Raw genomic sequence first — 14,133 nt, 5'->3', positions numbered from 1 at the left:
CAGACACTCGATACTAAATAAGCTAGGACAAAGACCTGTGTAAAAAACAAACCTATGCTGTTTAATTAAAAGTCTAAGTCATGTGACATAATGTCGCTTGCTTTCGATTTGTCGCCTTTCCCACACGCCAATTTTATTTTAGACAAGTAGAGGGCGCTGGCCATCGTGTAACAGCCCCTACTCCTACGTAGCACAATGGAACTAAAAAGCGCAGCAGAGCGTGAGCGTGCTAGGGAGTGGGCATCTGAACGCCAAGGCTAGCAGTCTGGAGAGTGGTCTCTAGCCTGCCACCCCCCAAAAATCAACATGGATGAATGGCTACCTAGCGGCGAGTGGTGATTTTTAAATAAGGATGCCACCGCTGCGCACCTCTCGTTTTCTCCTGTTCTTTCTTTTCTTCGGCAACGTCTGGAAGGTGCTGCCGAAATCCATTCCGGATCGGGGACCACTAGGTGAGTTCGGCTTTTTGGTTTGGCACGGGCGGCACGGTGGTATGGGCAGTGTGCATTTGACATGATTTCATATTAAACTGTTTTGCTGATGTAATGTTTTTTTTTCGCAACAAGCCCTCGATACGAGAGGGTGGCTTTGATGGGTTGCTTATGTAACCGCCGCATTTTATACCACAGTTGATTACGCCCGAGTGAATGCAAGGTCTGCTTACAGAGTACATCTACAGTTGAGAAACAAAGGAATTTTTAAACCGCCTGATTTCTGTGAATGTTGGAATGGGCTATGGCAGTACGACTAAATTGTACATTAATATTAGTAAAGTCCGTTATGATACGTCATTATGGTGTGCAGCTTTGCGAAGATAACACTAACGTGCTCGGAACCTGATGTGCCCTACTGTCTTCATATCGTTTTTTAAAATATGTATAGCTAATCTTATTTTTGTAAATACTTTCGGAATAACTAATAAATATTACTTTCATAATTTGCAAATGGCGATGACAAATTTATCCATCAGGTTGTTTACGACTAGATGACTGCCTTGATTTAATAAATTCGAGCATCAGCAGTGTTACATTATTTATATTGAAATATATATATATATATATATATACGTTTATATAAGGTAGGTTGTCACCTCTTGCCTAAGGTTGCTTGTTAAACTAATTTTGTCGCTTGAACGGTTAATTTTGTACTGCGCACGCAGTGTTAAACAAGAAAAAACAAGAGGTACCCATCGTTGGATCTAAATAGAAATATGGACCAAATACTGAATTAGTTTCTCTTGCGTAGAATATAATTGAGCGGCTATGACATTGTATTCCTTGAGATAGTGTCATGTGGAATTTTGTGACTGACACGCGTAATGGTATTGTTCATGTGACATAACGCCGAGCGATGGGTTTGTAATTTTAACTGCTCAGCTTTACATCGCGTAGAGCGATACGTCAGCGAGAGTGTAAAGTTTGCCGAAAAGTTCCGGTTGCAGCGCGCGCCGTGGAGTAGGCGACCTACGTTGGTGCTCGCTATGGATATTGTGCACCAAATTTATTTAAATGACTTCAATCTCGTTAGTGAACGCCGCTTCTTGCATTACTACTGAGCAATGTTGTGCAGGTGTTCCGTGAAAATCTTACTGTGAGGGGTTATGAAGAACTTTTCATTATACGGTTGCGATAATAACCACTCAATAGTCCATTATTGTAATGGCAATTGCTCTAAGGTCCAAGGTTTGGAATGTTTTCCTTATTTCTAAGTGTCCTACTAATGACTTGGTGAATCACATGTGGGCTAGCTGTGTTGTGCTCCTTCTACACAACAGAGTATTTTTCTATCCTAGATGAATGCCATGTAGGAGTAGTGATCATTGTGCTGGGTTTATTTGGACATTTTTGTTTATTTTTAACCAAAACTACTGCTGGATATGTGGGAAAACATTTTGGCCTTTTCAAAACATTCTGTAAGATCTTCACAGTTGCACTGAAATATATTATGTTGCATAATGACAAATAACAGACTCTTTATGCATTTCTATTTGGGAGGAGGTTAGTGGTTTGAATGTACCAGAATTGTCCGCTTTTGTGAAACTTGGAATGGGATTGTACCCCCCAACACCTGCAGTTGGTGTGTTTTGCTTGGTGACAATGTCTGTCGGTTCCTAGTGTTATGACACTGCACGCCACACCCCCCCCCCCCCCCCCTTTTCTTAAATGTAACCCTTTTTTAAAAAGTTATGATGCATGGGGGCGGGGGGGGGGGGGGGGGGGGGCTGGATGGCTTTGAGCCTGGGTGTGGGGGGTCCCTGTTTCACAAACAGTCAGAGTCCCCTGTTCTGCCCGTTCCACCTCAGGCTGTCCCTGCCACTCATTCGTAAAGTTCTCTGCAGTTTGTGGGTGGCCAGCAGGATCCCGAGTCATAAACATGCACATTCATATACCTGCTGTGAATTACTGCTCTACTGTTTCTTTTTGTTTTGTTTGTTTGTTTTTAGCAATAAAATTCAAAAATTAAATTAAGGAGCACACACTCCCCCCCCCTGGTGTCATGCACTCTGTAATGGTCTGTAATGATGATGTCGTGATTTTTTTTATCCACTGGACACAGTGGACAGAGTTTTGACTGAATCTGATTTGATGGGCGTTTGCAGTTGTTCTACAGTGAAATGCATTCCGTGCTGTGTGTGACAGATTTAAGATCCGTTATTTTTGATTTGGAGAAAAGCGCAAAGCCCCATTTTGGCTCCTCTGTGACTGTTTCTGGTCACATGGTCACATTTTCATCCACGTGCTCTGCCTTGGCCTTGCTTTCTGACTTCCTTTCGAAGCCCGAGGCGACATCGGATCGGACGAAATTAATTAATTGCGAATGAGACGAACGGAGCCCGAGCGAACGCGTTCAGTCACACGCTTAATTAAATGCTTTGTGTCGGAGGGAGAGAAGGTGATTTAGCACGTCACGGTGTGGGCAGGAAGACAAACAAGCGGCTCTGTTTATGTGGGTCACCGCCCGCGAGTATCCATGCACAGATCATGCGGAGCACACGCTTTCTGCCTCCGTAATTTAAGCTCCTCCGTCGATGAGCGGTAATGCTGCGTCATAAATTATGCAGTGATAAAAGCGCTTTACCCGTGTTTGCGGCACACCCTGGGAATAGTGCTTACATGGAGACTGACATCATAATTCACTGTGATTTCCCCGATGATAAATCAACACTTAAAGATTGACCGTGAAACCGTGATGGCGCTGACTCGTCAGAAATGTGAGGAGTGCTTCGGAGTTCACTTGGTAGCGTGCTTCAGAGTTTGCTTGGTAGTGTGCTTCCGAGTTCACTTGCTAGTTTGCTTTGGAGTTTGCTTGGTAGTGTGCTTTGGAGATTGCTTGGTAGTGTGCTTCCAAGTTCACTTGCTAGTGTGCTTTGGAGTTTGCTTGGTAGTGTGCTTTGGAGTTTGCTTGGTAGTGTGCTTCCAAGTTCACTTGCTAGTGTGCTTTGGAGTTTGCTTGGTAGTGTTGCTTCGGAGTTTGCTTGGTAGTGTGCTTCCAAGTTCACTTGGTGGTGTGCTTCTGAGTTCGCTTGGTAGTGTGCTTCCAAGTTCACTTGGTGGTGTGCTTTGGAGTTTGCTTGGTAGTGTGCTTCGGAGTTCGCTTGATAGTGTCTGTCTGCCTTTTCAGGGTGAGGAGTATTGGACAACGCTGTCATTCTTCAGACCGGTTGAGAACATTCTAATAACATATTTATGATCTTACACATTAAATAGTTAAGCATTTATGGTGGTTAGGAATAGATTAAATAATTTTTAAAATTTGTTCCACCAGATGTTACAGGCATCTCTGATGTGTTGCACCCAGTGAGTGTTGGAGTAAACTGCCCTCTTTTCATCCAGAGTTTACTGTAGGGTTTAACGTGACTTTAGGTTATTAGCGTCAGTTGGCCAATTAAAATAAATACTTGCATTTAATTGTGAGTTAAGAGCAGATGTTGATGAAAAGCAGGCCTTTGTCACCATGCAAAAAAAAAACGTCGGCGCACATTGTGGTACGATATCGCTGACAACAGTGGATGTTAAAACCGAACTTGCCGCCAAAGTGACGTGTGCGGATTCTTCTGGCAGCTCTGACGTAGATGTGGACGCGCGTACAAAGGAAACTGCACGCGTTCCAGTCCTCCGTGATGGATTTAATTACGGCTTTGTAATGAAATCATTGGCTAATCTGTTTGCTAAAGAGCAGATGCTTTGTCACTCGCACGCAAATGCAGAGTTCATTTTCGGTTTGTTTGTTTCTAAGAGTTTCTAAAATCACGACTACGGTGGTTCTGTTCAAATGTGAGATGCTAGAAAGAATTAAAATGACTCTGCAGGGATTTCGCTGTCTCCACAATATCGCACAGGTGCTCACTGGACAGCTCAGAATCAACTGTTAGTTGTCCACCTCACAACAGTAACAGCTTAAAACTATGGCCTATCAAGCAGAAAATTTCATTATGCTATTTAGGCTTTTGCTAAAACTAGGAATGAATGGTACTTGTCTTCTACTTCGTGCTTAAATGTAGAATTATAATGTATAATGTAGAATTATAGGATCTGTTATAGCCAAATAAATATCCTGTATTTATTTATTTTTTTTATATGGTTAAAATATGGTTTTCAACTGGGCTTTTACTCAAATTTTTTTACTAGAATACATTTCCAAGGTCTTAAAACCTTGGAAATGTATTCTAGTATTCTAATCTATTCGCTTCCAATAAAGTGCACTAATAGTCTGAAAAGTCATCTTTCCATTAAACATCCTATTAGTAAATATATCCCCTGTCACTAGAACAGTGTTTTGCAAAGTTTGAAAGTAGCTTATGAAGTTTAACCTGACCCTAGCCCCTAGCACGCAAGCTTTTGGTACTGGACTGACACAGAGTCTTCTGATTCTGATTTTTCCTCTAAGTCAGTAACCAGTTCAGATCCAGGAATGAGCTAACCGTGTAGGCAGCTGCTTAATTGGTCATATGAGCGCTGAACAATGAAAGCCAGGAGGCTTGGTGGCTCTCCAGGATTGGGTTGGGGACCTCTTTGCTCTTGTAGCTCTTCCCTAACCCCCCCCCACCCCCCACACACATACACACACAAATCAAGTGAGGATGACTCTCTCTTCCACCTCTTCGTCATCACAGTTATCATATGCATACTGTTACCCCACATTCTGAACCTCTCAACGTTCTATGTCCCGCCACAGACCTTATACCTTCAGTCCCATTCATTTCTGCTTTTAGAAAAGATCTTAACTCTGTTCACAAACTGAATTTTATGTGCAAGCATATTCACCACTATGTATAGTTGACAGCTTAAGGGTCGTTTTATTTTTTTTATTATTTCAAACACTATTCTTATAGAGGCATCACCATCTGATGGTGTCCTTGTTCAGATTCTGTTCCTGGCAAAGGCCTTTTTACTTCCGTTCGTCTAAACAGCCACAGTGAATTGATGCCTCTCTTTAAGTGGCCAAGTCTGTCGTCAACACTTGGCAAGCGAATAGCTCTTCCAAGGCTTCGGCATTTGTTGACAGATCTCCTATCCATCCAGCCTCCTACACAGGATTTCTTTTCCATGGATTTCATCAGTGTTATGATGTCGTCTATCACTGTTTCTGTGTACATTCATTTAGACATTTACTCAGGAGACTACATGCAGTGCAGTGTGAGAATGTATGAATGAACCGTTCGTTCCTGTATTAGCCAAATGATATCAAAAAAGGTCTCCTGGTTGTTTGCACTGAACTTCCCTTAGTGGAGATGATGCACTCCAGTCAGAGTTCCCACCTGTCATGGAAAACCTGAAATTTTTTCTTGCCGGTTTCTAGTCATGAAAAAGTAATGGAAAATGAGAAAATAGACAAAATTTTCGGAAAATATTTCTTTTCTTTTTTTTAGTTTACTTTTAGTGCAACATTAAAAGCTAACAATGTTAAGGGTTAAAGTCTGCAACCACGATCACAATCCGCCTACTAGCCACAGGTGTGCAATTAAACAGTTTTAGTGTCATAATTAACTCTAATGAGCACACTGGAGTCATCATCGTAGTACCTCAAGAGTCTCGTTGCCTCAGCAAGGTTGACTGAATTAGTAAATCAGTGGGTCGAATTTTTCACAGATTTTCCCAGAACAGAGGCCCTTGTGGTTATGCTAATGTGCCACTAATCAAAGTCCACCAAAGTCTGTTACGTGAGTCATGTCACTGGCTTTGTGATTTCCGTATATCAGCAAACATCGGGTACAAGCTGATCCGGGCATCTTGTGGGAGTCCTGTGTGTTGCTAAATGTACTGTGAAAATCTACCTTAAAGACCAATGGCACTGAAATACTCAGTGTCTTCAGTACTAGTTCCACTTGGCAGTCCACTGTCTTTAAAGCCTGTGATGTTAGGCCATACGCTGTCTTCAAAGCCAGTGGTGCTAGGCCACACACTGTCTTCAAAGCTAGTGATGCTAGGTCATACATAGTCTTCAAATCCAGTGATGGTAGACTATAAACTGTCTTCAAAGCCAGTGGTGCTAGGCCACACATTGTCTTTAAAGCCAGTGGTGCTAGGCCACACATTGTCTTCAAAACCAGCGGTGCTAGGCCACACACTGTCTTCAAAGCCAGTGATGCTAGACCATACACCGAGTGATGCGTGGAATTTGGTGCGTGTCTGTTATGGACGCTCCTCTCCTGTAACTCTACTCTGCGCTGATCCGTGGAGACGAGACGAGCCGGACTCCCTGCAAGTTTAAAGTCTTTGATTTAGTTTTTTCATCTTGCATAATAGAGGAAAAGATTAAAGAGCCCCTATAAATTGAATATGGTTCAGTCGTGTGTGTGGGAATGCATTGCTTAGCATTTGAGTGTGATGAGCTTGACAGTGATTTATTTATTGCTTTACTTTTTCTTTTTTTTTACACTTTTCTTCTTTGCGTGTCTTTATGACACGCTCCCTGGGTTCCTACAGCTGGTTTAGATAATGCACATTGGTGTTAATTATGTGCAGCCACTAGATGTGAATAGAATTGGAAGCTGCTGGTGAGCTTTGCCTGGCCCAGAACTAATTGGTGAAAGCTGGGATGTGCCAGGGGTCATATGGATGACCCTTACAAAAATGAAGTTTGTCAATGTACCTTAAGGACACTTTTTTTTAACTAAATCCCAGGTAATATACTTAACGTGCGCTTTAACTTCAACTTTGCTTTTCAGAAGTAAACTTAAATCATGGTTTAAAACACTTTGAGTCTACCAGTTTAGGATAAATTTTATTTAAAGTAGTTCATAGATAGTATGCATGAAGTATAGGTCCAGGAAATACTTTAAGTACGTTTAACACGGTCCAGTTTTGCGTTATAAATGCAACCTCCTTGTTGAAGTCAGTAAAATAAAAACAGGGGTTAAGACAGATTGTTATGTAACCATGCTTTGGGTTTTGCCCTGACTAGTGGATGAGGTCAGGTTTGGTCTCGGACCTGCCTTATTGCAGTTGAAATTACAGCGTTACTGGACGTTGATGCCAGTTGGTGCCCTGTTGTTGCCAGCGCCCCCTGGCCACAGACAGGAACAGTGCATCCTCCCCTGAAATATGACTGTCAGTCCAGCCCCCTGGTGTCTGCGCCCATTGGGGGTGGGGGGGGGAGGGGGGGTTCCTGTGTGTCCTCAGCTGTCAGAGTCATGTGACCCTGAAAAGGAAGGCAGCGTGTGGAGGAATGCGTCATGTGACCTGAAAAGGAAGTCAGTGCGTCGAGTGGAATGTCGTCCCAGAGAGGCCCAGGGGCACTAGTTGTCATGGTGATTTTTCAGCTGAGGCGAGACCGGCGTCTCAGCGTTTATTCGCTGACTTATCCCGCTCGCATTTACATCATTCACCTATCCTGTTAACGTCTGTTCACTTACTTAACCTGTCAGACACACCGTATGCGGAGAGAATTACACGGCCAGGCCTGGCAGGTAAAGGTACATTCAACATGCGTATCAAAGGAGCAACAGGATGGTGCGGCACTGTGCGTTCAGAGCAGGCGGAGACACAGTGAATGAGCATCAGAATGGATGCGTATCAGTACGCTATCAAATGCGTTGCATGTGCGGTATGTTGTACCATCATATTGACCCATCTTATTGGCCATAATGTTAGCATCAGGGAAAAACCGACAAAAATGAGTTATAAGTGTCAAGCAAGTGACGGCCTTTGCCATTATGACCCCGATATGATTGGGCATCCCCAGTTTAATGGGTGTTATACAGAGGCCCAGAGACCACGGGTACAGCACACAGAATGTGTTAGCTGCTGTCTGTGTGCCAAAACAGCGCTGCTTATCTTGACTGCCTCCCCGAACAGTGCGATTGGAAAAGAACGCTCACTCAGGAAGTGCTCGCTGCTCGCGAGCTGCGAAATTTGGAAGAAAAAACATTGTTGAAATTCCGGTGAGTTTTCCAGTTCAAGGCTGCTGCCCGGCAGAGTTACGTTTTCCGGTCCCACGAAATCCTGTTGGCACGGGGGCGGAGAGCCAGGTCGGTCCGCGGATTTGCCCAAAGGACCTTCTCCTCCCGAAAAACAAAGAAAACGCTTTCGTTTCAAAAACCTAGTGCTGCAATGCTGCGATTTTAAATTGATCTCACAACTCATCTCCTTCTGTCAGAGGCCCAGAGAGAGGCGTTTAATTTCCCTACATGGTTTTATTTTGTTCTGCAATAGACGTGATGTGGAACGCAGTCCACCCTGACCCCTAATTCACTGCAGTGCTGAGCAGGAACAAACAAAATATGTGAGTTAGTGTCCAAACATATTATAATAAGATCTTAAAAAATAATGAGCAGAGCTCGGTCGTTAAACTACACCCCTGTTGCTATTGAATCATGTCATTGCGCAAACAGCACCACTGTCTCTTCCAAAGTGAATTACAAAGCTTGAAAAGTGGTATCAAATAAACTCCTTAATTTTCTACTGCTCTGTCACGTTCTGTGCTTTGTGGTGCCTTATTATGCGTGGAATCTAACTGCACTTATTGAGAAAGGGATGTAAAAGCAATTCGGATTTAATTCAAGAAATGAAAAGTAAAGCGTGTGGATGTATTTCGGGAGCCGTGAGCCCTTCCGCCCCCACAGGCTTCACATGAAGGGTGACCGTGATTTCATTTTTTATTTTTTCTTATTTTTTCATTTTCTTAACGCGGGTAAGTGTGGCTTTCGACGAGAGAATGGTTTTCAGAAAAACGAGGGGCTTCCGAAGACCTGACGTTTCCTTAAGAACGAGACGAAGCAGGGCTCCTTGTCCCCCCTGCCAGCAAACTGGAGGCTTCCTTCCCCCATTTTGTAAGGAGGCACTTCTGGTTTCCGTGGAAACGAGCGCTAACAATCATCCCATTTAGCTTAACAGAGACGAGCTGCTTGATTCCGGAGAGGCGTGTGAATAATCTGTGATTCTGGAGAGCGATCCGGTCTTGAGCCCTACCCTTTCAGTCGTGCCCGTTGCGGTTATGTCTTTGTACGCGTGGAGACTGGACGAACACCACTCAAACTTATTATCTGTATAGCGTGCTGTTAGCTGCGGTCATGATTTGCTTTGTGAAAATATTTGCTCAAAGTGGGGGGGAAAAAAAAAAGTTGTTTTGAAGTGTTGCTTCCAGTTGCTTGCTTTTCTGTGCGGGTTTTCAAGAGTGATGATCCAGGTCGTTGTCATGGAAACTTGGCAAGCACATGACCCGAGCGGTCCAATCCGATTGCGGTCTCTCGGGCGTTTTTGGCTGGGAACTTCAGCATCGGTGCCAGCCGTCCCAGCGAGTCTTTATTGGACAGAGCAGTGCTAAAGAGTGCTAAACACTTTCTGATCTCTGCGAACGGTTCGGAGTCTTGGTGGATCGTTTTATGTGAGTCAGTACCTCTAAAGAGAAAGGGCCAAGAATGGCCTGGTGATTAGGCAATGTGTAGGTTTGGTGCTTCGCGCAAATATGTATCTCACATTTATGTAGTTCAATAGATCTGGGTGCATAAGGAATGGTTAATGGTCATTCTGTCAATGATATATATAGTAGTACTGGATAATGTATTTGTAATGTATATAAAATGCTCCTGCTGTCTTTTCCTCTCTCTCTCTCTCTCTCTCTCCCTCCCTTCACAGAGGTGCTGATAAGAGTGCAGGTGTTTGACAACAGCGACCTTTCGCCTTTACCGGACGCCACGGTAGAGGTCCACGGCAACCAGTCCACCCCGTCGACCGGCAGAGCGGGCAGCGATGGCATCGCCACGGTTACCCTCCTGTACCGCCCGGGCACGTGGGTCATCATCGCCGCCTCCAAGCCAGGCTACGTCACCAACTCCGCCCCCTGGCACGCCAAGCGCATCCCCTGTAAGTTAAAAGCAGGGGGGTTAAGCGCGATATAGCTGCCCCGCACACCCCCCACCCTGCACACCCTGCCCGTCACATTCCCAGATGCTGGTGGTGTATTTATATCCCCAAAAACATCCATGCTGCTAATGCCGATTGGTGGAAAGATCTGGGGGCGGAAACAGCTGGAAGCTTAGCGCCTGCCATGTTTAGCGGTAGATCTCTATGGCGCTCAGATCCAGACAGAGGCTCTCTCTGCTCCAGCGGTCTCAGACCCCATTCCTGAATAGCACTCTGACTGGTATCTCAGACATGATGCTCATCTCTTTGGACAGTATAGACTATGAGTGACCATGCCTGGCTGGGTAATACCGTCTCTAGGGAAACTTATTTTAGAATGGATGATCACTAAGTAAATCTGTTTTTTTGTCCAATTGGCTCTAAACAGCATTTGTGTAACTTCAGTCTGAGGCGAGAGGCATTTAAGAAAATATATTTTTACACCTTGAATATTCTCAGCAGTTCTATACACTGCTAATGTCTCATTCAGTCTCTCATTCAGTCACGCATTCAGTCATGCATTGAGTCTGTAAGCTGTCTCTTGCTCTCCAGGCTGCAGCTGTGCAGTTCTCCACAATATTCACTAAGACCACAGGAACTGCACAGGCTGGCTCAGCATGGTGAAGAACAGGCCACAGCCTACCCTTTTGGCCTGAAGGAGGTTCCTGTGTGTGGATTCACATCCAGTCTTCGTGAAGGGAGTGAAAGTGAGATGGTGTGATCAGAAGAATGTGGGAAATGGAAGTAGTGGAGGATAAAAACCCTGTATTTTGCCATTTTGAGTTCATTTTAGGATTGAATTTGCTTGTTGTGTTCCTCGTCTATCTTTAATATCAATCTTGCAGTGTCTCTGAGCTGTTCTCTGAGCTGTTTCTCTCAACCGTGGGAGTCTGGCAAGTTTGAGAGATGAGTCACGGCTGACTATTATTTTACAGACAACAAACTGTGTGCTTGCATGTGTGCGTACATGTGTGTGTGCATGTGTCCTAGTGTGTGTGTGTGCGTGTGTGTAAGTGAGGGTGTGTTCGCGTGCATGTGTGCGCGTGCATGTATGTGTGTGAGAAAGAGTGTGTGTGTGCATGCATGTGTGTATGTATTCACCCGCGCAAGTTTAAGAACCCCCCCCCAAACTTCTCTGTTTCCTTGTCACTGGCTGATGAATTTGCTCCTCGACTCCTTTCTCCGTTTTCCAGAGGGGTGTAATCAGTGCCCCCCCCCAGCCCCTGTCCCAGTCCCCCCCCCCCCCCCCCCCCCCCCCTCCAGCCCCTCTCCCAGTCCCCCCCCCAGCCCCTCTCCCAGTCCCCATCACCTGTTTTCTCATTCTCTCGTTCTCTTAATTACGTAATTATTCCCTCTGGAGCGGCGGCTCGCGGCCATTCCGTCCCGCGGAATCCGCAGCTGCTGGGAGTTCCTGGGAAGAGCATCCGCGGAACTCCCGCCATCGTCATGGCAGCCAGGGAATTCTAAACAGCAAGGCGTGGCCCGTTAAGCCCGTTTGGGTCACATCGCGGCGGCACTTTTGCCCACATTGGAACGCTTTACTTGTCTCTTGGGGTTTGATCTGACAGGCTAACAGTTCTGATGCTGTGCCAGACCTGCCCCGTGCCATAACCTAAAAATGTTTGGAATTTGGTAAAAAAAACAAAAAACAAAAGCCATTTAGTTTGCTAGCTGAATGGAAAACAGGTTATTGGTTTGTGTGCAGAGTGAAAACAGGCCCGAGCCTATAGGACACAGGTGTGCCTCCCCGTTCTCTGAATGAGTATTACATTATATTACAATTTATTTGGCAGTCTCTTTTATCTAAGGCTGACGTGCAAGTGCATATGGAAGGTCGTTGGAACAACTACAGAACACCCGTCAGATAAAGTACAATTCTGTCGTGAAGTAGCAGCTATCCGTAGCCATGAACTTCAAGCCTAGTCCGCGCAGTAAAACCTTGGCTTTATGACCAGGTCAGTACAGCTTGTATCCAAGTCTTCAGTTAGAATTGAGGCGTGAATACTCTTAGAGGGAGGTTCCAGTAGTGAGTCTGAGAACTACTCCTAGAGGGAGGTTCCAGCAGCAAGTCTAAGAACTACTCCTAGAGGGAGGTTCCAGCAGCAAGTCTAAGAACTACTCTTAGAGGGAGGTTCCAGCAGCAAGTCTAAGAACTACTCCTAGAGGGAGGTTCCAGCAGGAAGTCTAAGAACTACTCTTAGAGGGAGGTTCCAGCAGCAAGTCTAAGAACTCGATCAGATGCTCTGCATAAGGATGAGTGACGAGTGTCTCTGTCTCTCTCTCTCTCCCTCCCTCCCTCTCTCTCCCTCTCTTTCAGTGTACGCCTCCATCTCCCTCTACCTGCTGCCCCAGAGGCCCGCTACCCTCATTCTGTACGAAGACGTGGTCCAGGTGCTGCTGGGATCCCCAGGTAAGCACGCACACCACCCCCCCCCGCTCCCCCCCCCCCCCCCCCCGCTCCGCCCCCTGCCCGGACCTGCCTCATTACCCTGCCTACAGGTGTGCGTTCAGTGTATGAAACAGCTGCATGGAAATGACGATGATGATGATGGTGATGATGATGATGATGAAGTGCAGCATTCTGAAGCAGTTCTACAGCAGGAAAGGTGCTGGACTGAACATCCGGTTGCAGTACACTCCCCGTATGGCAGTGCGCTTGCCTTTGGATATTTATAGCCAATTGATTCCAAGCGATATTAATAATACATGAGTGTGAGTAGTTGGTGCTGATGATATACGAGCTGCCTTAACACTGTATAACTGCGATTTAATTAGCAATATAATACAGCTATAAAAGCAGGCTGTGCATTAAATTCTAATGTACCGACACCCATGATGTTGCATCCTCAACTGCTGGCAGATATGTATCATGGTGGCTACATTAGTAAAGCGTTGTCAGTTTACATTACATTACATTACAGGCATTTGGCAGACGCTCTTATCCAGAGCGACGTACAACAAAGTGTATAACCATAACCAGGAACAAGTATGACGAAACCCCTAGAGAGAAGTACCGGTCCAAGTACAGGGAACAACCGCATAGTTCAACTTGGACCCTGATGGTTAAACTGATTAACACTAACAACGAGAACGGCAACAACGCAATCTATGGAAAAATAAAAATAAATAAAAATACAAGTAGTCGTTAAGACAGGCACATCAACTAAGTAACCTATGAAACAGCTGCCTAGTTACAACCCTAAGTTTAGTCATTTACAGGGGGGAAGGGAGGGATGGGGAATGGGTTTACAAAGATATAAATAAGATAAAGTGGGATATTATGTGGATTCATATGGATTACTGTACTAATCCAAAACCTTTTTGGAAAAATTGTAAATAACCTTGTCATTGGCAAGTCCGCCAATGATTTGGACATCAGTGCACTGTAATGGTTAGGGGACCAGGCTTGCAACTGAAAGGTTGTTTGTTTGATTCCCAGGTTGTGTGGTGTGGTTGTACCCTTGATCAAGGTGGTTGATCTGAATTGTACACAGGTGTGTAAATTACTCTTGGTAAGAATGTGCTCTCATTGCCTATATTGTAACGTAACCCTTTGAACCATAGTTTTTTTTTTTTGCTGTTTGTTTTCAAAGTCAGTGCTCTCGAACTCCACTGCTTTCTAGTAACTGTAGTGATTCTTACATCAGCATTAGAATGTTCAATAAAGAAAAGTATAATTACATATTTGTGACCTTATGCCTTAAGGGTTCATTTCTGGAAGTGACGCACCGATTTTCTATAATGGTCTTTTTGTGAAAGAGTGTAGAAGGACACACAGGCCTGTGACCTT

At 44.8% G+C, this 14,133-nt stretch overlaps 1 protein-coding gene across 1 annotated transcript in view; it reads left to right on the top strand.

The window, feature by feature from the left end:
- Window positions 1–182: 182 nt before the first annotated feature.
- The window catches only part of LOC118216036 (protein FAM171A2-like), a 33,282-nt gene continuing 19,331 nt past the window's right edge, over window positions 183–14,133 (top strand). Inside the window, exons 1-3 of the mRNA XM_035397041.1 lie at window positions 183–452; window positions 10,077–10,304; window positions 12,661–12,753. Of these exons, the coding sequence (XP_035252932.1) occupies window positions 353–452; window positions 10,077–10,304; window positions 12,661–12,753 (421 nt within the window). The 5' untranslated portion in view covers window positions 183–352. The remainder of the gene's footprint in view (window positions 453–10,076; window positions 10,305–12,660; window positions 12,754–14,133) is intronic.

Source organism: Anguilla anguilla, chromosome 17, assembly GCF_013347855.1.
Source record: "Anguilla anguilla isolate fAngAng1 chromosome 17, fAngAng1.pri, whole genome shotgun sequence".
NCBI classification, from domain to species: Eukaryota; Metazoa; Chordata; class Actinopteri; order Anguilliformes; family Anguillidae; genus Anguilla; species Anguilla anguilla.
Note: the sequence above shows the minus strand (reverse complement) of the source record. Positions and strands in the feature narration are given on the sequence as shown.